Source organism: Phoca vitulina, unplaced genomic scaffold (genome assembly GCF_004348235.1).
Source record: "Phoca vitulina isolate PV1807 unplaced genomic scaffold, GSC_HSeal_1.0 scaffold3, whole genome shotgun sequence".
NCBI lineage: Eukaryota > Metazoa > Chordata > Mammalia > Carnivora > Phocidae > Phoca > Phoca vitulina.
Window position 1 is genome coordinate 57754215 of NW_022589706.1, and position 25269 is coordinate 57779483.

Genomic DNA, 25269 nt, shown 5'->3' on the forward strand with positions numbered 1-25269 from the left:
ACAGAATAAGGCATTTCAAAAGATATTTTTTAATGAATATGGAATTAGCAGAATTTTTGAAAAACTTGGAATCAAACCTTGAATCCCTGACACCATTGAATATGAAAAAATATTGTAGAAAAATAAAATGTTGATGTCCCAAATGTTGATGAAACATTTGGCTCTTTTCCTAAATTACCCATGGAAACACTTTACATTGTGTTTTAAAACAAAAGAAAAATATGAGTTCCATAGTATAGTGTATCATAGTATTTTACCAATGACAAAATTTTTTCACGCTTTTTTGTTATAAAAGAAAGAATATATTTACAGAGGAAAATACAAAATGAATAAATCAAGTCCCGCATTCATATATACATATAAACAGTTACCTTCCCCATGAAAACTTCTGCATATATTTTATCTTTCTATCCAGTTTTTGTTCATTGCATAGTAGAATAAAAATTTTTGAGCCATTAATTAATAGCGGTAACAGGAATCCCCTTAGAAGAAATATTCCCTTGTAAGTGTGATGTGCTGCCTTTTCAAAATTATTTCAGTGAGGCATTGTATGAGATGGGAAATTATACAAGCATATGCCGCTCTGAACTGTGTTGCTAAGTTTCCTAGATATGATATCCAAATCCCATGACCTCAGTTCCTGTTGCAAGAGATGTGACTATTCACTAAAACATCCAAGTCAGCCACACATTCATCCCAAGGACCCAGACTTGGGCATCTTTCCAATTAGAGTTGATTCAGACTCTCCTACAGGTCACTGGAAAATGTGGTCAGCGAGGGACTATGTATTAATCCTTTGGGAATAACTGTGTTACTTTAAAATCTTGGCCAAGTCTTCCAGCGATTGGAGGCAAAGCTCCTTCTCAGTCTTCAGAAGTGTTTTTGTTCAAGTGTCACCTCCTCAGAGAAGCCTTCCCAGATCACCCTATAAAAGAAGTATCTTGGACACTTACCACCCCTTTCTTTATTTTTTAAATGTATGCATCACCTTACTAGACTGTAGTTTCCATAAGGGCAGTGAGTTTGGTTCTTCCCACTGCTGAGGAGGAAGCTCAGTCTGGTGCCTAGGCACCTAGCACAGTCGTGGGCATTTGGTTAATAATTATTGAATGAGGGACGCCTGGGTGGCTCAGTCAGTTAAGAGGACCTGCCTTCCTCTCGGGTCATGATCCCAGGGTCCTGGGATCCAGCCCCACATTGGGCTCCTTGCTCAGCGGGGAGTCTGCTTCTCCCTCTGCCTGCCGCTCCCCCTGCTTGTGCTCTGTCTCTCTCTCTCTCTCTGACAAATATGCCTTTTCATCCCAGGGAAGAAATAACCCTCTGTGTGCACACCATTTGCTTGGCAGGTGAGAGACTCTGCTCAGTCGTTCCTGACCGTCCACGTGCCTCTCTATGTGTCCTACATCTACGTGACAGCCCCCAGGGGCTGGGCCTCTTTGGAGCACCACACCGAAATGGAGTTTTCCTTCTTCTATGACACTGTTCTCTGGAGAACAGGTATACCCATTGACATCTTAACTCTCCCTACTTTATGTTCAAGCAAGATGAAAACAAAGTAATAAGTAGTGACTTTTAACAGGAGCTCCAGTCTTCATCCCATTGTCCTATATACAGTCAAAAGGAGGGCTGCCCCTCTAGGCCAAATGAATAAAGCGAACCAGGTTTTTGTTGATAATATCTTTCCTTTTCCAGGCACCTGACTCGAAGACCCTTTTGCTCCTTAAACGCCATGAATCACACCATTTTTAACTAGGAGCGAATGAACATGATCATACTCCAGAAGGATACCTCTGAACCCCTAGTGGGCAGTATAGGAACCCATCTGTCACTCGCTATCCTCTACTCTGGGTCTAGCTATCTGGATTGAGTTTTTCATCCCTGGAGGCCTTCCAGCATCAGCATATATGGACATGGTTCTTTTCAGGAACCACAGATCTATATATTGGTGGCAGCCCCTCAGCTGGGAGCTCACACCTTCCTCCTGTCTTCCCCAAGCCACCTTTTCCCACTGCTACCTTATGATGCCCCAAACTCGTCTCCCCCTTCTGCTGCTCTTGTTCTCCCTCTTGGCCTCCCTGGAGGGGATTTACTTGATCTGAGCTACTAAACAGCTACAGGAATGTTCATTAGATAGGGCTTCATCTCTAGTAATGGAAAATACAGTCTTTTCTTCTGTTGAGGGCTTTGAACTCAAATCATTTGTTTTATATTTCTCATAGGAAAATAACTTCAGGAAGTTTTCACACTCTGGGTCAGATAATTTCTTGAGCTTTGGGGTTCTTTTTAAAACGTTGTTTTTTCCCCTCCTTTGGTTACCCTTTAGTTTTGGGTCATACGGAACTCACTGGGCATCATGATTGTAATTACCCCTACAAAAGCCATGGTTTATTCCTGTCATGCCATATATGGCTGGCCTTCTACAAGCTAATCTTGAATCATCCATTGGTTTGAATATTAAATGTAGCCACCAGGACATTGCTTATGGTTCTGTTGAGTCATGAAAGCAGTCCTCGTGAGGAAAAGCAAGTAGAGTCTGAAGCAGATGCACTATAATCACATCCTGGTGTAAAGTTGATAGTAAGAAGTTTAAGTAAGACCAGTTTTTTTTGAGCTATGGGCTAGGGCCCTGACTCTGGGCTCAGTGGCATTTTCAGGTATGAAGAAACTATGCCAAGGAGAAAAAACAAAACCAAGTAGAATGAATTGGCAAATGTGTCTAAATAGATTCTATGTTCATATGAATATGCAAATTTTTCTTAACTTACATTCAAATTACTGTGCAGCTCTACTTAGAGGTATCACTGGGACAACTCACATGTAGTTTACTCTCTGGGAGATCTCATTCCCTAACTTGGATGTTTTGTGTATGATCGCCTGCCCAGGAATCCAGACAGACAGCGTGCTCTCTGCAAGGCTTCAGATAATAAGAATCTACATTCGAGAGGATGGCCGTCTTGTCATTGAATTCAAGACCCATGCCAAATTCAGAGGTAATATCAGTGCAGTTTTTCCTCCAGTTTTTCTTATTAAGAAACATTACAGGGGCGCCTGGGTGGCTCATTCGGTTAAGCGTCTGCCTTCAGCTCAGGTCGTGATCCCAGGGTCCTGGGATTGAGCCCCACGTCGGGCTCCCTGCTCAGCAGAGAGTCTGCTAACCCCTCTCCCTCTACTCCTCCCACCTGTGCCTGCTTTCTCACTCTCTCTCTCTCTCTCAAATAAATAAAATCTTAAAAAAAAAACAAAAACATTACAAACATAGACAAAAGGCAAAAGAATAGAACAGTGAAAAACAGTTGTTAACATTTTGCTATATATGTATGCATCCATACACACATGCATACCCATTTTTTGGTACCACATTTGAAAACAAGTTGCAGAATTCATGTCAAGTTACCCTAAATACTTCCCTAGACATCTCCTGAGAACAAAGACATTCTCTTACACATCACAGTGGTGTCACTACATCCAAGATATTTAAGATTGATCCAATAATATCTAGTTCCTATTCATATTCTGTTGTCCTCTATTGTCCTACAGATGTCTTTTCCATTTGTTTTTATATTGTTTTATATTTATTTTATATCTGTTTATGTAAAAGGAACGTGGATCCAATCAATATTTACATATTACATTCTGGCTGTTACATTAGTCTCTCGGTCTAGAAGTCTCTCTACTTTTATTTATTCATGACACTATATGACTGCATTTTTAAAGAGTAGAAGTGTCCTGCTGAGTAACCTTTACCTTTTCAATGATGTTTACAATTGTCTCCTTCCACTGAGGACTTGAGTGGCTTTAAATGTAATTTTTTTTTATCTGAAACTGATATTTCTGTTTATAAGCTACCAAGACCTTTCTGCCTCTAAGAAACATGTTTTTTGGAATTCAAAACTAAGTGTATTTGACATTCATTGTCATATAAGGGCCCCTATTATTATGAATATGCCCGCACCCTTTTCACAAGGAACATTCATGTTGTTTATAAATATATATGACCATAATGACCATCATGAGTATGCTGATAGATCGGGGTGAGATGCCGTGCTGTCCAGCCAGGGTGGAATACATTCTAAGGTGTGAGAGGGTAGGTATAACTTTAGTTGTTTGGTAGAAGAATATTAATTCGGTACTAAGGCTTTAGTAGGGGATTCATCTCAAGGATGATAAAACTCACAACTAAGTGTGTGTGTTTCCCCTTGAAATAGGACAGTTTGTGATGGAGCACCACACCCTCCCTGATGTGAAATCATTCATACTGACTCCAGACCACTTAGGAGGAATTGAATTTGACCTGCAGCTACTCTGGAGTGCTCAGACTTTTGATTCTCCATATCAACTCTGGAGAGCCACAAGCTCTTATAACAGGTGAATACAGAATGGGGTGTTTGGGGGAGATCTGAAATGGTCTCAGTCTCTTTCAGAGGCTTGGGAAATGTGGCTTTTTTTTTTTTTTTGCAAAAGTTGGATTTCCGTTGTTAAGGGGGGGGTAGAAATAACCCTTGACAAATAGAGAAAGAAACAAAGTAAGTCAGATCAGCTTGTGCTGTGTAAACGAGGAAGTAGTTACCCTTATTATAGGGATAAGACTGAGAAGGCTGCGTATCACTTCTATTCGCATCCTATTGGCTAGAATTTAGTCACGTGACACATCTACCTGGGAAATATGTCTAATTAAAGCCTTAGTGGGGCACCTGGGTGGCTCAGTTGGTTAAGCATCCTTGGTTTCAGCTCAGGTCATGATCTCAGGGTCATGAGGTTAAGCCCTGAGTCAGGCTCCACGCTCAGCATGGAGTCTGCTTGAGATTCTCTCCTCCTCCCTCTGCCCCCCCCACCCCACTCATGCTCTCTCTCTCTCTAAAATAAATAATTAAATAAAATCATTTTTAAAAATCCTAGTATAATAAAAAAATTTCAATCCAATCACTACAACCAGTTCAAAATCCAGGATCTCTGTTTATCATATCCAGATGTCACCCCTTATGGTCCAATCTTCTATAAAATAAATAATATGATTTATTTCTCTCCCACACCCAAAATAGAGGTAGAATAGGAATTGGTTAAATATGTAAAATATCTCATTTGTGAAGGGGAGGAATAGGAGAAACACAATTAAAACTATTACCATAAAAAGGATAATGAGGCAACCAGGAGTCCATCATAAATACTGTTATCCTCATTTTATAGATCATGAAATTAAGATTGGTATTTAGCATGAAATTCTTGTCCCAGCTTTATAGTTAAGAAGTAGCAGGTTGTCTTAAGGATCATTTTCAAAAAGATTTCTTTAATTGTGAATTTTTGGTTTTATATCAGGTTTTTTTTTAATAATGATTCCTTTGAAATCAATATGTAATAATCTTCAAAGGCTATGCTTCCTAGAAGCTCATGAGATTATACGCATACTATGTCCTAATTTGTAGACACGGAAACTGTCTTCTTTAAATCCTCTACTGATTCCCCACTGCCTACTGGATGAAGTCCAAATTCTTTATTCAAAGCCCATACCCTCCTCTCTAGCCTCATCTCAGACCCAACCTTCTGAACCACATTAAATAGCTCACCAACCCCTGAACCCACCAGCCCATCTGTACCTCCATGCCTTTGCAATTCCCTCTGCCCTTTCTGCTCTTTCCCTCTTGCAGACCTTGAACTCCCCTGAGCCCCAGCTCAAATACTCAAATACCAACCCCTCTGCGATACCTTCCCTGACTCCCCATACAGTGCTAGAGGCCCCTCTTCCTTTTCCCACCTTGTTCCAGCTTCTACTGGAACACAGCTCGTTATATTACATTCTCTAAGTAGAGTCCCATTTTCCACTAGCTTGTGAGCTCCCCAGGGTAAAGCCATGCCTGATTGATCTTGAATCCCCAGAGCTGCATGCAGGTTTTAGCACATGGTAGGTCCTGAATAAACATCCTTTAGGAGCTTACGTTTGAGGTAAGGGGATAAGAAAAAATATATGGCAACGTGTAGAACAACATCCAGCATGCTGTGCTATGTGCGCTGTGAGAGGCACCGAACGCAGAGACCATGGCTGTTCAGGGAGGGCTGGGGAGCTGCACAAGGCTTCCTGGAGGAGGTGGGGCAGCTCGTGCTCCATGTTGCAATATGAGAAAGGTCTAGTTCTCAGAAAGGAGAGGGGGAGACCTATAGAATTAAAAACCTGCATCTAGGGATGGCATATTTGCAGGGATAGTGAGGAAATGGGCCTAAATCATATTTAGGGATGAGAAAAGTAGGACTGTGGGCTTGGGAAGCCATGTACTTTGTCCTGCATTCATTTGTTCAGCAAATATTTAGTGAGCATTTACTGTGTGTTAGGGAAGGTTCTGGGCACTTGGATACATCCGTGAACAAAATAAAGATCCACACAGCATTTACAGTAAAGTAAGAAGACACAAAAAGGTGGCCATAATAAGCAAGTATAGCAGAACATGTCAGAAAGTGGGGAGTGCCATGGAAAAATAAAGGATTTATTTTTTTTAAGATTTTATTTATTTGACAAAAGAGAGAGAGAGCATAAGCAGGGGGAGGAGCAGGCAGAGGGAGAAGCAGGCTCCCCACTGAGCAGGGAGCCCAGTGCAGGGCTCCATCCCAGGAGCCCGGGATTATGACCTGAGCCACCCAGATGCCCCGAAAAATAAAGGATTTAGAGCAGTCTGTAAGGAGAATCAGGAGTGGGGGGACATTGTGATTTCAATTAGGATGTGCAAAGTAGGCCTCAACAAGAAGGTACATCTGAGCAAATACTGGAAGGATGTGAGGGAGTTCGCTGGCAGGGTTTCTGAATTGGTAGCGTGTCTCGCATCCTGGGGAACAGTAAGGAGGCTGGTGTGACTGGAGTGGAGTGAGCAAGGAGGAGGAGGATGGGCGGTAAGGCCAAAGAAGTAGGGGGATGGGGTGGGGCCCGCACAGTGCTTGGACCTTGACATTTACCCAAGAGCCACAGCAGGGTTTGAGCAGGGGAGCGGCATGATCCAGCCCATTTGAAAGCAAGGGTTCCGGCATGGACAGTTCTGCCTGCCTAAATGTTTCTATTAATTATGAGTTACTATTCACATTATGCATGCCAATTTTCATGTAATTCAAATATGATGTATAACGTCTCACCTCCTGCTGGCCCAGGGTTTGGAGGAAGAGAGGGCTCATGGAGGAAAATAACAGACATACGGACTGTCAGACAGGAAGGGGCTTAGAAACTCAGCCCTGAAAGTTTGCATTGTTTGTCAAAAATCATACAATTGTGGAAAAGGCAAAGGCAAACCAGGTTTAGACCATCTCAGTTTCCAGCTTGTGCCATTCCATTAAAATGACCCCAGGATGTGTCATATAAGTTTTGTTTATTTATCTAACCAAATCTTTGCTATCACTTTATGAATAACTAGATAAATAGAAAAGAAATGGTCAAAAAACAAACACAGCAAATGTGAGAACTGTCACAGATTGCTCACAACAGTTATAATTAAGATTCATAACCTTGCACTCTTCATTCAGTTGATGGCAGCCTCCCAAGACTCTTGAAGAATCTTCCTGAAGTCTCTGGCTGTCTGGCTGTCTTCCAGGCAGCCTGCCAGGGCTGGGGCTGCTACTCCATGACAAGTGTGGGAAATGAAGTAGGTGAGGGTACAAAGGCTCCCTGCTCTTGGTGTCCTAACCGACAGAATTCTGTGATCCACCACAAGGAGGGAAATTCTCCACGCTTAGTCTCCTATGAGAAGAGAGATTGTCCTTCAGCTCTGTGATGGGCTGAGCCCTAGAGTTTGGAAGAGGAGCCCGGAAACCAAATGCTAAGGAAATGGGGGTGCAGGCGCTCTCTGAGTGGGGTGTCCTTTAACCCTGAGGCATTTGCCACCAGTGGTCAGCAGCCGCTGACGTGTCCACATCTTAATAAGAATCTTTCGCGGTCGAGAATGTGTTGAGCAGGGTGTCCATCAACAAGAAACCCTAAACAGAAATTGTCAAACAAGTTTCATGGAAATCTAAAGGAAGTGGCCAGTTCTGTTTTGTCTTCATTTGAGCCTTTTAGGTTTTTATAAACAATGTGCCTTTCTCAGCTTTTCTCATGAAAAGGACCAGTATAGGATAAAGGCAAGTAGCTCTATTTAACACCTCTGGATAATGCCCTGACAGTTAAAACAACCAGTGAGGGATTTCTGAGATTGTGTTTGCAGACCTGTGAAGTCTGTAGATGCTGAGCACAAATACCCTCCGAGAGGTGTTTCATGAAGTCAGTGTGTTCCTGGGTGAGTAAATAGTCTATACAACGGCCCCTCTAACCACAGCGTGCTCTGCATGTTTCCAGGAAGGACTACTCGGGGGAGTACACCATCTACCTGATCCCATGCACCGTGCAGCCCACACAGCCGTGGGTTGATCCAGGAGAGAAGCCTTTGGCCTGCACTGCACATGCCCCAGAAAGGTAGGGAAGTACGGCAGATCCTCACGATGTGTAAATTCACCTCCTCGCTAAGATGTATTTGTAACGGCAAAATCCGTTCTCGGGATGCCTTCATGGTCATTCGCAGACGTGCAGAGTGGCAAAATGTTGAGTCACCTGACACACACATTCCCGGCTCAGGTCAAGCAAGGCAACGCTCTACCTTCTTCTTTCAGGTTTCATAACTATAAACAAGTATCCTTTTCATGGTCTGTGTAGTGCCGGGGTTTTCAAATTTTTGTGCTTTTCTATTGGTGATTTCACCGTTTGTAACAGCTCCCAAGCATAGTGCTGAGGAGCTACCTAATACTCCTAAGTACAAGAAGGCTGTGACGTGCCTTAGGTCACATAGACTTTCTTGGGCATAGGTTTTAAGTGCTGTTGCCACGAGTTCTACGTTAACAAATTAACAACATATTAAATAAGGTGTTTTAAACAGAAACATGCATAAAACGGGGCTAGGTATTGGTCAGTTAGTGAATATGTTGTGACCAGAGGCTGCAGGAGCTCTACCCTGTATTTGCCCTAGGAGCAGTGATTCAGTATTCACTGACTCAGCATTCGCTGCAACTCTAGAACATACTTACCACGAATAACAAGAATCAACGTGGCCTGTACCCACCTCAGACCTGAGACTGTCCACAGTGTGCCATATGTTCATTCATTCAACCAGTGTTAATTCAGCTCTTATCGTGTGCTTGGCTCTGGTCTAGCATGGAGATCATAGCAGAGGATTAAAGGTAACCTCTGCTCTAGCACCATCTTTCTAGGAGCTGGGCAAAGTGAAGAGAAAACTTTTTTTTTTAAAGATTTTATTTATTTATTTGACGGACAGAGACACAGCGAGAGAGGGAACACAAGCCGGGGGGGGGGGGGTGAGAGAGGGAGAAGCAGGCTTCCCACTGAGCGGGGAGCCCGATGTGGGGCTCGATCCCAGGACCCTGGGACCATGACCTGAGCCGAAGGCAGACACCTAACGACTGAGGCACCCAGGCACCCCGAGAAAACATTTTTAAGAGAGGATGTTGAGGACAGAATCTGACATTATCATGAAGAGAAGACAATTTGGAATGTGACAGTCAAATTAAGAAACTGAGAATGGGCCATCGGATTTGGTGATTGAGAAGTGGTTGATGATCTTGACAAAGGGCAGGCTCGGTGGACTGAGGGGTTAAAGCCTGATCAGCCCACGAGAGACAGAGGAGAGAAAGTAGAGACAACAGGGATAAACTATGCCTAAGGTGTTTTATTATAAAGGATGTCAGAGGAAAGGGACAGTAGCTAGAAACAGATACAAAGTCAGAAGAGGTCTTATTTGTGTTTTAGAGTGGAAAATATTTCAGGGTGTTTGTATACTAGTGGTCTATTAGGTGAAATTTCATGTTGCAGTAGAACAAGGGGAAGTCAGCTGAGCCAAGCCTTTGAGTCGGGTGGGGATAGATTCAGGACAAGAGGGGAAGGGCCAGCCTTCACTAGAAGCCCAGAGCCTTCATCCAGTGAAAGAGGAAGGCATGCAGAGTGTATGGATATAGGCGAGGGGAGAATTGGTAGATTGCGAGGACAGGGATGACAAAGTAGAATCTGATTAAATCTGTTTTCTCCGTAAAACGAGAAGCTAAACATTAACCGGAAGTAAGGAACACTGAGGCTTGAGAAGAGAGGAGGGAGTGAGGCAGTCATCTCAGAGAGTGGGAAAGTGGGTGTGCTAGAGGGTCGCCGATAGCAGCTGATCGGGCAGTGCTAAGAGCCCATTGAGTTGTTGTAAAATTGCCGTATCTTTGACAATAAGATAAACTGTGCATACTTAAGGTACATACAGTTTAATAAATTCTGACATATGTATACACCCATGAAACCATCACAGCTAACATAGTGAATATATCCATTTCCTCCAAAGGTTTCCTCATGCCCCTTGGTAATCCCTCCCTCCTACCCCACGCGAGCCCACCCCTTTCTCCAGGATCCACTGATCTGCTTCCTGTCACTACAGATTTTCTAGAAACTCATGTCAATGGCATCATACAGTATGCATTCATCTCTGACTTCTTTCACTGAGCATGATTATTTGCCTGCACTCCTGTTGTGTGTAACAGTAGTTTGTTGCTGTTACTGATGAATTGTATTCCAAGGTATAGCTATGCTGCACTTTGTTTATCAGCTCATCAGTTGGTGGACATTTGGGTTGTTTCTAGTTTATGGCTGTGAGAAATAAAGCTGCTATGAACATATATATACAAGCCTTTACATGGACATACGCTTTCTATTTTCTTGTGTAAATACTTAGGAATAGAATGGCTGGATCGTATGGTAGGTATATGCTTAACTTTTAAGAAACTGCCAAACTGTTTTCTGAAGTGTTTGTTATATGGAACAATGTGTGTACCTTCCCACCATGAGTGTGTTGGTGTTCCAGTTCCTGGTCAAAGTGGTCAGGGAGGTCCCGTGTGATTAGAGAATTAATGAGCGCAAGTAACAGAAGGGGTGAGCTCAAAGTCAGGGGGTGGTAGTTAGAAAGGAAGGTGCTGGGAAATGAGATTTGGGGAAGTGACACATAGTAGGACTGTGAAGCATGAGTGGGGTGGACAACAAGCTCTTTGGAGGTAAAGATATCAAGGAACTGAGAGCTGAAGGGTATTAGATGATTCATCCATGTGGACGTTGAAATCACCAAGATCGATGGTAGGAGCACGGTAGTCAGCTAAGTGAGGGAGGGAAAGTGACCAGGAAAATGGTAGTTGGCTGCAATAAGGAGGAACAGAGGGCAAATCATCAGGTGAGATATGCTGGGAGATTTGTATTCACGTATTCAATTTTTTTAATTATGAATATTATATTACATAGAAGACCATATATAATGCCTATATAAAACCTTGAGTAATAGAACATTATCTGATAGGAATTGCAACTGCATGAGTGAGTATCTCTTGGGCTTACTGATGATAAAATGAGTAATAATAACTACTGGGGATATTAATGATCACATATGGAGTGCAGACGCTGTGGGAGACTCTGTACTAAGCTCTTAACACTTCTCACTATAGTGTTCCCCCACAAAATTGGCACCATTATTTCCATTTTATAACCAGTGAAAGTCGGAGTCAAAGAAAAAAAAAGAACTAGAACATTCCCAGTACCTGTACCCTGAGTACCCCTCCGGTTTCACTGTCTTTCCCACCTCTCCACCTGTGTAACCACTAGACTGATATTTGTACTTATCATCCCTTGTTTTGGTTTATGGTTTACCTCATATTTACTTCTGCATGGTTTTGCATGTTTTTGAGCGATATAAAAATGTCATACTGCACAAATTCGCTCTGCAACTTTTCTTTCTTGCTCACTGAATCACTTCTTGATTCATAAGTGTATCAACATTTGTGTTGATTCATGTAGCTGTGCTTTGTGCCTCACTGCCTTAAGGTGTTCATTGTGGGAGTATTCCACAATTTATTTGACCATTCTGCTTGGCATATAATTCCACATTCTGTTATGAAGAATACTATATGTGTCTCTGAGCGTACATATGTAAGAAGAGTTTCTCCAGGGTAGGTGCCAGACCTCTCTTTTTTTCTTTTTTTTTTTTTTTTAAGTCTTTTGCCATTCGAAAATGGCAAAAAGGAGCAAAAAGACACCAACACATCTCTACCCCTGGTGCTGTGTGGGTCTGGGAGGCCGCAGAGGGAAGACTGTTGTTGAGTCAGTTTACTGAGGCTTTGGAGTTGGAAGTCTTTGCCTTACATCAGGGAGACCGTTACTTGTGGGGTCCCTGTTATACCCAGGGTGACTTTCCGTAGGGCCTAACCCTGCTTTTGATCGTCTATATGGCTCCCTAGGGATGCGATAGAACTGCAACACAAAAAATAGTCAAGACTGACTCAGGGAATTCAGACTTAATTCAGAAGAATTGTGTCTCCTATAATGCCTGTTTTTGTGAGGTCTGTCAGACCTTCCAACCTTATAAATCATCATCGTCATCTCTAGTCCATTGTTTGGTCTATTTAATCAGTAAATATTCATTGAGTATCTTAGGTGTCAGATACTACATGGAATCTGGTAATACCAGGATCAGCAAGAAAAACCTGTTTTGCTGAGTCCGCTAAATGAGCTCTTGGTGCAACTAATGGTTATATCAGAGTTGTCGAAGCAGGGTCAGCCCTAGCTTGTGTGGGTTGCTCCTATGCTCCAAGTTCTTCCTATACCCCAATCCTCTCAAATCTACCCACTGGAGCACTTTCAGTTAAAAGTAAGGAATGGTCGGAAGGACTCTGTTGCAAGTATAAAGCATTGAAATTATCACTCATGCATTATTCTTTAACAAATGTATGTGTCAGAAGCTTGGCCAGCAATGAAGATATAATAGTGAGCAAGTAGATATGGGCTGTGATTCTATGGAACCTGTAATGGGTGAAGCAGACTTTGACTCGATTTACATTTAAAGTCACTTTATTTAAATAAAATATCAAATCATGATAAGTACTGTGAATGAAAAGTGCACAGTGTAATGAGAACAAATGATAAGGGGCGCCTGGGTGGCTCAGTCGGTTAAGCATCTGATTCTTGATTTCAGCTCAGGTCATGATCTCAGGGTTGTGAGATCAAGCCCCATGTCTGCTTAAGACTCTCTCTACCCCTCTGCCCCTCCCCTTACTCTTTCTCCTTCTCTCTCTCAAATTAATTAATTAATTAAATTTAGAGAGAGAGAGAACAAATGATAAGGGATTTGACCTAGGCTGGAAGGGAAGAGAAAGAGGGTGAACTGCCTAGAGACTGTGGTGTTTGAGTTGAGATCTGGAGGATAAGTAAGAGTTAACTAGGCAAAGAAAGGCAGACAGAGGAGTGTTCCTGCAGAATGCCCAGCAAGGTCAAAGTCAGGAAACTTCAAATTCATTATCACTAATCTCAAGTCAACCCTCAGAGATTCCCAGCACAAAATAAAAACAGTTTCCTAACCACTGGCTTCACTCTCTCACTCTTCTCAACTATTTTATTCCTTCCCACTCAAATTGCTGTATCTCCCCCGTCCTCACCCTCAGCTGATTATCTTGTGTCCTATTTCATGGAGGAAACAGAAGAAATCAGAAGAGAACCCACCCAAGCTCCTACCATCATATCTACCCACTCCCTGCATTTGCACGTACCATATGAAGGAACAGTCCTAGCTCCTATTCCAAGCCAGCCGCCCCACGTGTGCACTGAAACCCAAATCCTCTCATCCAGCTTTATAAAGAGCATCTTATAAGCCATTGTCCTCTCTCTGTGAATCACTCCAATCAGCATTAAAAACATGTAACTTCTCCCATCTTTAAAAAAAAAAGTCCTTTCTTGACTCCATTTTTCCCTCCACACCCATTTTCCCCTTCCTTGTACTTCAAGTTGTCCCTCAAGAGTTGCCTAGACTCGCAATTTCCAGTTTAGCATCTTCCATTATCTCTTGAGCCCACTTCAGTGAGGCTTCTGCTCTCATCCCTTCACCCAGCTTGATCTTGTCAAGGTCACCAATGACTGTGTCTTACTAGAATCAGGGGTTGAGTCTCATCTTTATTTTTGCGATGGCTTTACAACAGTTAACAGTTCAGTCTCCTCCTTGAAACATTTTGTTCACTCAGCTGCAGTGTCATGCTCTGTCGGCTTTTCTTCTGCCCACTGGCTTTCCCTCACTGTTTGCTCTGCTGGTTCCTCCTCTTTTCCATTGCCTTTGAATTTGGAGCACCCTAAGTGCCGTGCCAGCACTGTCTCTTCTGTCTCTGTTTTCATGTGGTGGTCTCACTCATCATTCGTTCCCAAGGTTTTAAATACAAAGGAACACCTTCAGCCCAGGGCTTACCTCTCACATCCAGACTTGTGCATCAGATTGACTGCTCTGCTTCTCCACCTGGCTCTCTTATAGGCCTCCCAAGTTGAACATGCCTGTTGCTGAATCCCTCCTCTTCCTCCACCAAATCTAGTCCCCCCCCAACAGTTTTCCCATCTCAGGTAAGGGTAGCTCCAACCTCCTAGTTTTCCTCTCACTGAGGCCTTCTGTGACCCCCATATTTAAAATTTCCAGCTGAACCTCTTCCTAGCATTCCCTTTCTCTGCCTCGTATTTCTCTTTATCACCTGCTTCCTTCTCATGTACTATACATTTTTGAACTTATTTATTAACCGATTCCCTATTGGAACATATTGTCCCTGAGGGCATATGTTTTTCTGCTTTGTTCACAGATGAATTCCCATTACTAGAACAATGTCTATCACATAATAAAAGCTCAGTGAATATTTGTTGAATAGTGAGTCCCAAGGCAGTAGAAATATGGAATAGAGAACATGTCAAGAGACCTAAAGAAGGCCAGTCTGGCTGGAGAAGCCCTTATGTGCCAGAGGCTGGGAAGAAAAGAGCAGATTCAAAAGACCAAGAAGGAAGGCCAGGGAGGTTGAAGTAAGGAGTGAGGCAAGAGAGTATTGTTTGGCAATGTCTTGAAGAGTGGGACGTTATATTTGGATCAGGTTGAAAGAGTCAAAGTTTCAGAGCAGGCAGATCTGGGAAGGAGAAGTCTAGGCAGGGTACTATGGCGATGAGCCCTTCAGCAATCAAAGAGCAACCTTGGGGACCTTCAGAATGGAAGGGCTAGGAAAAGCAAAAAGTACAAAAGACTTCTACAGATGAATTAGATTATTTCTCCTACCCACATCTCTTTATTCAGTGATTATTTAGCACCTGCCACAAAGCACAGTTCACAATCCTGAGAAGGGCGGGCAGGGAAGACAGCCCGAAGTTTGCAAAGTGGACCCTGCTCTCAAGGAGCTCTCGTTTCTCCTGCATTTAGATTCCTGATCCCCATTGCATTCCAGCAGACCAACCGCCCTGTACCAGTTGTGTATTCACTCAACACCGAATTTCAGCTCTGCAATAATGAGAAGGTGTTCCTAATGGATCCCAATACATCTGATATGTCACTGGCAGAAATGGATTACAAAGGGGCCTTCTCAAAAGGTAAGTTGTTTCCTTCACCTGCAGAAAGAGACTGTGGCTGGACTTGAGATGCTTTAGGACAGGTCTTTGGACTAGCATCTCTGCTCATTGGCTTTCGGGCAACTCTCCAGTGAAGATTCCCCTGGGTTTGGTTCTAGGATAGCCAAGATTTAGTCCAAGGAACAGACCCATATCCTTCCTTCATGTCGTATCAAAATAAGATCACATATTTGGTACTGTAATGATTGGCAGTGTGGTACTCTGGAAAAACTCTGGTCTGAGTGGTAAGAAGACTAGGGTTTCCAACCAGATTCTAACATGCTGTGTGACTTTGGCTAAGTTGCTTTATCTCTCAGTTACTCAGAGAGAGATTGCAACATGACCCTCACTACCTACCAGCCTCAAGGTTGCCAAATGTCTGTGTACTCTCCATCATGCTTTCTCTGCTAGAAATGGTTCCTCTGCCCCCTCCTCACCCCAAACATGGTTTCCTTGACGTTTCAAAAGGATAGCCCTTTCTTCTCCTTCAGGTCTCTACTTAATTGTCAACCGCCTCAAAGAAGCTTTCCTTGACCACACCAGACAATTGAATATAGGCCTCCATATTTCTCACTTTCACAGAACATTATTCATTTTTTATAGTACTTCTCACAATTTTAATATTGTATAATATATATTACATATTTCTTTACTTGTTGCCTATTTCTACCGTTAGACAATGAGTTCCACAAGAGTAGAGATTGTGATCAGATATCAAATTTGCACACCAGACCACCATGCCTAGGTGCTTAATAAATATTGATTGATTGAATAAACGAATTAGTCAATTATCTGCCTTTGTTCTCTCAATGGCCCCTTCTGCCTTTTTCTTACTTTAACCTTCTCCTCATATCTGAGCTTTTTCTCTCATCCTAAAAACACACTCAAGTCCTGCCCATAACAGAAAAAAACAAAGCATCCCTCAGCCCTAACTCTCCTTCAAACTTCAGTCTGTTTTCTCCTTTTCTTTTCTCTGAGAAACTTCTTCAAAGAGTGAGCGGTGAGCACACACTGTCTCTATGGCCCTTCACCTCCGTCCATCTGTCACAGTCTGGGTTTGTCCCACCACGCACAACTTAGAACTCTCTTTTGTCAATGACACCAAATTTGTGGATTTGGACACTTATTTCCTGTTGGGTTTCCTTTGCCCCAGCCTCACCTGACACAGTCTTGCTTCTCTGGCCACTCCTCACTCTCCTGCCCTGGGTCTTCATCCTCTGATATATCCATGTTATTATCCCCAGGTTCTATGCATGACTCCTTCTGGTCTTACTCCACTGCAGCCTCTGGTCATCCCTGTGGCTTGGCCCATCCCTTTGCTCTGAACTCCCTATTCTCCTACTCCTCCACAGCCATTCCTTAAGAGTTGACTTTACCCTGATCTCTCCGAACTTCATTTCTACATTTCCACATGTGGGTCTGGAACTACCAAGCTGCTTCAAATGGATGTCTTTCAGACACCTAGAAGTATCTAGAACAGGACTTATCTCCCTCCTACCACATCCACTGCCGCATTGACTGCATCATCATACTCCAGGTGCCCCAGGCAAAAACCTCAGGATCGTCCTCCTCTTCTCCTGTACCTCCCATCTATCATTAAGATCAGTAGAATCTGACTCCCAGACATTTCTTGAGTTCATCCCGTGCTTCACAGCTGTATTTTAGATACCTGTCTCTCAATAGTATTAGCATAGCCTCTGACCCGATCTCTGCAACTCTAGTCTTTTAGTCTTTCCTCCATGCTCCATGTTTCTGAAGCCCCGGTGTGTTGATATTACACCCCTGCTTAAAACCTTCCAGTGTTCCCCATTTCTTACACACCGAAGTCCAGGCTCCCCAGCACCCTTAACCTATCTTCCCAGGAGTCTCTCCTGCCAGAGCCTCTAAACTTCCTCCTCTCTAGTCACACTGACCTACTCAGTGCCACATAGCAAATGCTCTGCATGACAGATTTGTGCTCAATTTCTCATCCTCCCATGTCACAGATAGGAAACCTTGCTCAATTTCTCATCCTCCCATGTCACAGATAGGAAACCTTTAACGTTATTTAAAATGAGGATAATAATTGAACCTATCTCTTGGGCTCTTGGGAAGAATAAATAAGATAGTATAAGGAAAGAAAGTAGACGTAGACATAAAGAAAGTGCCATGACAGACACTAAGGAGACAGTAGCAACACCAGGACTCACCTTCCAGCATACAGTATTTTGTGCGTGGACTTTCTTTTGCCTAAATGCTCTCCCCAGTCTCCTACCTCAAATGCCTACTCATGTTTTAGGGTATTGCTCAAACATTATCTCCTCTTTAAACCTTTCCATACCTCTCCCCAGGCAGATCTCTGTGCTCAGCTATACGCTCATGTAACGTTATGTACCTTCCTCTATTGTGGTACCTAATGGTATCATGTTGTGATAAGCGTGGGTTTAAGAGCCCAAGTCCCTTGACTTTGAATCCCACCACCACTACCTCCTAGCTTTGTGACCTTCAACAAGTCACTTAACCACTCAGCGCCTCAACTTCTCATCTATAAAATCATGAGCACTACGTGAATTCTTACATGGGAAGAACTTAGTACAGTACCTACCAAATAGTATGAGTTCGATAAATGTTAGCAATGTTATTTTTAGCAATTGGTTAGGTTTTATTTCTGTCCTCTCAGCTGCATCTCACTCACCTTTGTGTCCCCTGTGCACAACAGCGTGCTTGGCATACCTTAAATGCTTAATTAATGTTTATGGAATAAAAGAAACTGTAAATGGATGAATGAGTATTTTAAGGGCACATGGAATCATAGAGCTCTTCATAGAGAGGTACTTTTGACTCAAAGGGAGTGTGTTAAATCCTTTCTACCCTTGATATTTCTTTCTCTTTAATCTTAAAGTCTGACCTAATTAATGCCTCTCAATCTTTCCAGGTCAAATCCTTTATGGCCGAGTACTTTGGAATCCAGAACAAAACCTTAATTCTGCTTACAAACTCCAGCTGGAGAAGGTCTATCTTTGTACCGGCAAGGATGGCTATGTGCCTTTCTTTGATCCCACGGGGACAATCTACAATGAAGGGCCGCAGTATGGATGCATTCAGCCAAACAAACACCTGAAACACAGATTTCTGCTGCTGGTATGCTAACTGTTAGTGTTAAACAACTGACACCCAAGTTGATTTACTTAGCTATGAATTCCGCCTCAAGCAGATGGAACCCCACTCTTGACGGTATTCTCTCTATCTGTATTGCTCTTGTTGTTTCTCTCTAATCAGCTAAATGCTAGCACATATTACCAAATGTGATGGTTACAGTGGGTAACAAGACAAGCTATTATTAACGTCCCGGGAAAAGGAAAGTTGAGGCCAGTGTTTCCCCGAGTATGAACCAGTGTTTCTCAGAGTATGGACCCTGCATATCCCCGATTCTCTTTCAGGGAGTCCACAAGGTCAAGACCATTCTCATAATAATATAATGATGCTTGCTTTTTTTTTTTTCCCACACTAATTCCCTCATGAGTGTAGAAGGTATAAAAGGTTTATTGATATGGTTTCAAATTCCACATTGTAATTAATCTTTCAAAAATACCACTTACCGAATTTGATTCAGTATCAAAGAGAATATCCACAATTATCTGAAAAAGGTATGAAATCATTTCTCCCTTTTTCAACTACACATCTGTGTGAGGCCAGATTTTCTTCATATACTTCAGCCAAACTAACATATTGCAACTGAGGCAATATAAAAGTTATGAGAATCTAGTTCTTTGCAGAGATTTGCAAAAATGTAAAACAATGCCAGCTCTCTTTGAGGAGCTGGGGGTGAATATAGGTATTTTCTCTAAAAAAATGTTACATATGTTAACATGCAGTGGGTTTTTCATTGCCACTTTAAAATGAATTATAAAATGAGTATTTTCTAATTTCTCAGTGTTAATTTAAATAGAGTAAATATTGATAGTTATAAATCATGTAAACATAAGACTTTTGGGGTCCTTGATTTTTAAGTGTGTAAGGGGTCCTGAGACCAAATGGCCTGAGAATTATTTGTCTAGGCTACCCCACTCTTTGAGCTTTGAGATCACAGAATCCACCAAGTGTCCTTCCTTGAAGAGAGCAGTGGGTGCCCAGAGGCAGTGGTTGACTTAAGGAAAGGGCTTTTACAGCACGTACTCTCCTGACCCAACCCAAGGCAGGAGTGGAGAGTACCTTTCTCCTCCCAGTGACTGCCACCTGCCGGGTCAGTGGTTCTATCTTTCTAAACCTTTCGTTTCTTTTTTTCTGAAATTCTAGGACCGCAGTCAGCCGGAAGTAACTGATAAGTACTTCCATGATGTGCCCTTTGAGGCCCACTTTGCTTCCGAGTTGCCTGATTTCCATGTGGTCAGTAGCATGCCAGGTGTGGATGGATTTACCCTGAAAGTAGACGCACTCTATAAGGTGAGTGTGGTGAAAAGAGTAGAAGCATAGGACCAAGGCCACGTTAAAAGTTACAAAAAGGAAGATGACATTATCTGTGGGCTATTAGTCTCTTTTTATAGCATTCTTGCTGGCGGGTCTTTTTTATTGGTGTTAAGCTTATCATTCACCCCCATTTTTTTTTAAGATTTTATTTATTTATTTGAGAGAGAGAGAGAGAGAGCGCGCGTGCGCGCGCGCGCGCGCGCGCGCACACATGAGCAGGGGGAGGGGCAGAGAGAATTTCAATCAGACTCCCTGCTGAGCACGGAGCCAGGTGCAGGGCTGAATCTCACAACCCTAAGATCCTGACCTGAGCAGAAACCAAGAGTCAGATGCTTAACTGACTGCACCTCCCAGGCGCCCCCATTCACCCCAGATTTTCACCACCCATCCCAATAGACCACAGCAATAATAAAATTCTTTTTTTTTTTTTTTTTTAAAGATTTTATTTTATTTATTTGACAGAGAGAGAGGGAGACAGCTAGAGAGGGAACACAAGCAGGGGGAGTGGGAGAGGGAGAAGCAGGCTCCCGGCCGAGCAGAGAGCCCGATGCGGGGCTCGATCCCAGGACCCTGGGATCATGACCTGAGCCGAAGGCAGACGCTCAACGACTGAGCCACCCAGGCGCCCCTACAATAATAAAATTCTTTAATTTGCTTATAGTCACTTGTCATAGTGTGAGTCAGGGGTGCATATGGTACTCTGGATTTTCCTGAACTCTTTTATATTGCCTGCCTTTTTAGCTCTATGCTACACCAGCTGATGTTCACTGGCATGTGGAAAACATTTAACAAAGTCATAAATACAGTACAGCAATTTAGAACAACAAGAATTACTAGTATTTGATGAGCAAAAATACTCTAAGTCCAGTAGTAAACATGAACTTCCACAATCAAATTCCACTTTTTCCTGTCTTCAAGTAGTAATCCATGACCTTGGATTTCAGAACTGTCGCCATTGCTCAGAAGTTAGTTCAAAACCATGGAGGATTTCAGTGGGGGCACAGGAAATGGCAATAAAATACTTGATGACTTAACCGCTCAGGGGATGATCCAGGAAGTGTTCAGATTTAGGAAATTTTTGTCATGTATCTGCATATTATGCACAGAGTAGGTGTTTAGTGGATATTTGTTGAATGACTGTAGCTGAAGTTCATCAATAATAGTAAGTTAGCATAACAAACAATTGAAGGTCACTGGGAATAAACATGATTATTAATACTTCACTGCTATCAATAAAGACTGACAATCCTAAGTATTTACTTAGCTAAAGAAAAGATGAAAGATAAATTCGTAGGGCTCTTCCATACACAGGTAGGAAAACAGAAAAAAATGTGAGTAGCTGGCCCAAGATGACCCTAATTTGGAAATAAAATAGAACCTATAATATTTGGTTCAATTCTCGACTCGTAGACACCAACCACTGCTAATGCTTTCAGTGAGACCATTTATCAAGGCTCGCGGTCATTCCATTTCCCTCGTGAAGAAGTGGTCTGTGGGCCACAGTGACATGCGTGCTTTGTCTCTCTGTCTCTCTCCTCCCGCAGGTGGAAGCAGGACACCAGTGGTACCTGCAGGTGATCTACATCATTGGTCCTGACACCATCTCAGGGCCCCGGGTCCAGCGCTCTCTCACGGCGCCTCTGAGGCGCCACCGAAGGGACCTGGTGGACCCCAGTGGCCGTCTGACCCTTGACGATTCGCTCATCTATGACAATGAAGGGGACCAAGTCAAGAATGGCACCAACATGAAGTCCCTGAATCTCGACATGCAAGAGCCCATGGTGGCTGCTTCTCTCTCCCAGACTGGGGCGTCTATCGGCAGTGCCCTCGCTGCTGTTATGCTCCTGCTTCTGGGGCTTTTGGTGGCTTGTTTCCTCGCCAGGAAATGCCAGAAGCAGAGGAAGAAACCGCCCACAGAGGACATTCTGGAGGAATACCCTCTGAACACCAAGGTGGATGTGTCCAAGAGGAGCCCGGACAGGGTGGAGAAGAACTTGAACAGACACTACTGCACCGTGCGGAACGTCAACGTCCTGAGTGACGCCGAGGGGGCTTATGCCTTCAAAGGGGCTAAGGTGAAAAAACTGAATCTGGAAGTCAGAGTTCACAACAACTTACAGGATGGAACGGAAGTTTAACGGAGGAGACCTGTGTGTATTTTTTTCTAAAATCATTTTTATAAAGACGGGGGTCAAATACTGGTATTTTTATAATCTTGCAGTTTAAAAAGGGAAAACTATAGCTTTGAGTGGTGGAAGGCACACATCACACACATCAACTCACAACTGAGCTACCTCATTAAACAAAGAACCACTGAGACCCCAGAGTTCCGGAGCAGAGGTCTTTCGGGAGATCTCTTGAATAGTGTCAGCAGGTACACACTGCGCCTTCTCTAAGGCTGGTCTTAGAAAGCACGTATTCCAGTATTGGCCAGGGCTTAGACTTTCCAGCTAGATCATGGGGCTCAGCAGACTGGGGAAGGTGCACTGGCAGGTCTCTGGGGTGGGGGGCGGGGGGGTGCTGGGGGGACATTGGTTTCCTCCCCCACCTCCAGCTTTCTTCTACTTGGGCTTTCCCTGGGCCTCCGGGCAGCAGAACTTGGATTGCCGATGCTCCGATTCCATTCAAAATCCTGCTAATCAGCACAGCCTATATATTTGCTCATTGTATCTGCTTGACAGCCTGCCCGCCATGGCCTCTAACTGTCCTTTGCATTTCCAGAGCCTTTCCACCTGGGGGTTTCAAAGTGCTCTAGATGAGAGCCCTGTCCCACAACTTGCGGGAGAAATCGCACAGCTCCCTGCCAGAAGTCTGGCACAGCAGACCCCCCACCAACAGAAGGGCAGACAGAGGAGGGGCCTGACCCTATTAGTGATGCACGGCCCCCTAGGCCCAGGGGGATGTCCTTGTGCCCCATTGGTTTACACTGCACCAAGGACATGTCAGGACATCCTCCCTGACAGAGAATGCTGCAAAACAAGATCAGTGCACCTGGCCTTTTTATTCCACATGGCCATGCATGCTTACAAAACCCACCACACTTTCCTGCCACCCCAGGCTTTGCCCAGTCCAATAGCAGACAAGCCTGCGTACTTGCTAGCTGCGAGTTTTGTATTTTGCTGGGGTTTCAGAAAAGTAAGTGATTCATTTGAATAAAGCCAATTAGGAGAAAGCCCCGCTCAGAGTGAAATCTGAGTTAAGAGATGCCAACTAGTACTCACAACAGATAAAGTACCAACGCTCACAGCAGAAGAAGGCGCCGATCCCAGGACAGGTTTTCAGGGATTTCTCTTTTGTGGGGGGTTCTTTTCTGGTAGCTCACGCATTTATTTTTACCACATCAGCACGTGACAAGGCCATAAACACATGGCTTTAAAATGATTCGGTGTTCGAATAGCAGCTTTGGGATTTTGTACGAAGTGTGCACACAGCTTGCTTTTGTGTTTCTTTTTCGTCTTTTGCCTGACTGGCAAAAACACAAGCATGCGTGTCATGTTGTTTTGAAATGCAGGCACAATTTCATAACCGAGGAGTGAGAGACGTGTTCTCCTCCTGATGCATGGCACAGCACAGCCGCTGAGCAAACAGCAGAACAGCATACTGTGTCATATTAGTCGTAGAATGACCCAGGCTCTGGGAGAACATCCCACACTGCAAACACCTTGGTTCTGGAAAGCTAGGAAGAGTGAGCCATGAACGGTTTTCGGCATCTCTACCAGACGCCAAGCTCTTGAGAAGAGGACCTTGTGAGCCGTGCCTTTGGTTCCTCGGCAGTGCCTTGCACAGGACGAGCACTCCAGAAATATTTGTTAGGTAAACAAGTGAATGGAGGCATGGGTGGATGGTAGAGGAATCAATTCAGGAAGGGGAGGTGAGAGACTTTGGTGGCGAGATTGCATGGGCAGATAGGAAAACACAAAAACAAAACTGCCTCTTCTGCTTGGATTATAAGTAACCTCATTGGAACGAAGAAGCACCACGTGACATAGGCATGAATCTAGCAGTGGTCTTAGGACGACTGAACAGAAAAATCAGAAGAACGTATTAGCAGAAGTTGAAACTGTGAATCAGCCTCCAGAGCAGGACATTTAGAGGAAAGCCTGACTTAGCATTCTGGGGTGAGTGAAGTTTTCAGGAGAGGCTGGAATGGGGTGAGCCCAGAACCCAAAACTCCTGACTGGGCACGTGCTCCTTGAGACCAGCTTGGGCGGTGTGGGGCAGAACTTCTGTGTCGGCCTCGGGAGCATCCAGAATTGGTGTCTCGTGGCTGGAGAGCTCATCAGCCTGGTGTGGAATCTCCTCCAGAACAACCTGGAAGGTTAATGCTAATTCTGCAAGGACAGGAAGCCTATCATTTGCGGAGCAACTTTTGATTTGGCCTGTTCTTTATCCCTGTTCCCACTTGCCAGAACGCTTCTACACTAAAGCGGCACTGCTGCCTTTGCTCAGATATTCTTCGTGCACATCCCGTCCACTCCTGCCGAGGAGGACACGTGCATGGGGAGAGTGAAGACATGCGCAGAGTGAAGCTAACACAGGAAGAGATGGAGACCGAGACCTCCGAGTGCTCTCAGCAGCTTCCATGTACGTGGTCTTGAGCGACAAGGACAACATCCCGGGAGGACCATGAGACCGTGAGCTCTCTGTGTGAGAGGAAAGCCTGGGACTATTCCCACCTCCCTCCCTTCCTGCTCTTCCCCCCGACTACGGATACTTTTTTGAATGCTCGTACTTCTTCAGTGGATGCACACTTATTAAATAGGAAGTGTTAAGAGGTGTGAAGCTGAGATTTACTCCTTTGATACAGTTTCTCATTTTGTTTATGTTTTCTATTTCATAGCAGGAATCCGATAATTTGGTGACCGCTGCAGGATTATATTTCAGTCAAAGCCCTCCTTTCAATTTCTCTAACTTGCTCACTAATGCCTTGTGTGTGTTTTACTAATCTTCTATACCGTGTCATTAGGTCAGGAGGAACAAGAAGCCCTCCGGGGTTGCTGTTTGCTCTCCCCCACTTGCTGTGAAGGTTGAAAGCGAGGAGTCTGCGACTTTTTTCTGCCTCGCTGTCCTATTATGATCCCCGGGCCTCCTGGAGGCTGCCTGCAGACTCCGCGCCTGGGTGTGGAAGTCGTGTTGGAATGTGTTTGCACAGTCTTAGGACATTTAGTTTCAGTGTCCTGTAGGTGTTCATTGTTCTTGGATAGGACACACATGCTCAGACTGAGTGAAACATTTGTGGTGCTGTCAACCTGATTTCTTGACTCAAATAATCTTTGTATTTCTAATACCAATTTGTGTGTAATGAATTTCTGATTTCTCCAATAGCATATGCCACTATATAAATTTGTATTAATAAATGACAGTCTGGTTGCATTTTTTTTTTTTTTTTTGCCATGTTC

The 25269-nt window shown here is 43.7% G+C and overlaps 1 protein-coding gene across 5 annotated transcripts in view; it reads left to right on the plus strand.

Annotated features, from left to right (window-relative positions):
• FRAS1 (Fraser extracellular matrix complex subunit 1) overlaps window positions 1-25269 on the plus strand; it is a 404790-nt gene that overhangs the window by 377402 nt on the left and 2119 nt on the right. For 4 of the 5 annotated variants that reach the window (XM_032400602.1, XM_032400606.1, XM_032400605.1 and 1 more), the window contains 8 exons: window positions 1347-1497; window positions 2883-2990; window positions 4206-4365; window positions 8303-8419; window positions 15240-15406; window positions 18339-18544; window positions 19700-19846; window positions 21415-25256. In XM_032400602.1, coding sequence (XP_032256493.1) covers window positions 1347-1497; window positions 2883-2990; window positions 4206-4365; window positions 8303-8419; window positions 15240-15406; window positions 18339-18544; window positions 19700-19846; window positions 21415-22008 — 1650 coding nt within the window. In that variant the 3' untranslated portion in view covers window positions 22009-25256. Of the gene's footprint in view, window positions 1-1346; window positions 1498-2882; window positions 2991-4205; window positions 4366-8302; window positions 8420-15239; window positions 15407-18338; window positions 18545-19699; window positions 19847-21414; window positions 25257-25269 lie in introns of those variants that run through there. The other variant, XM_032400603.1, reaches the window with a different exon arrangement.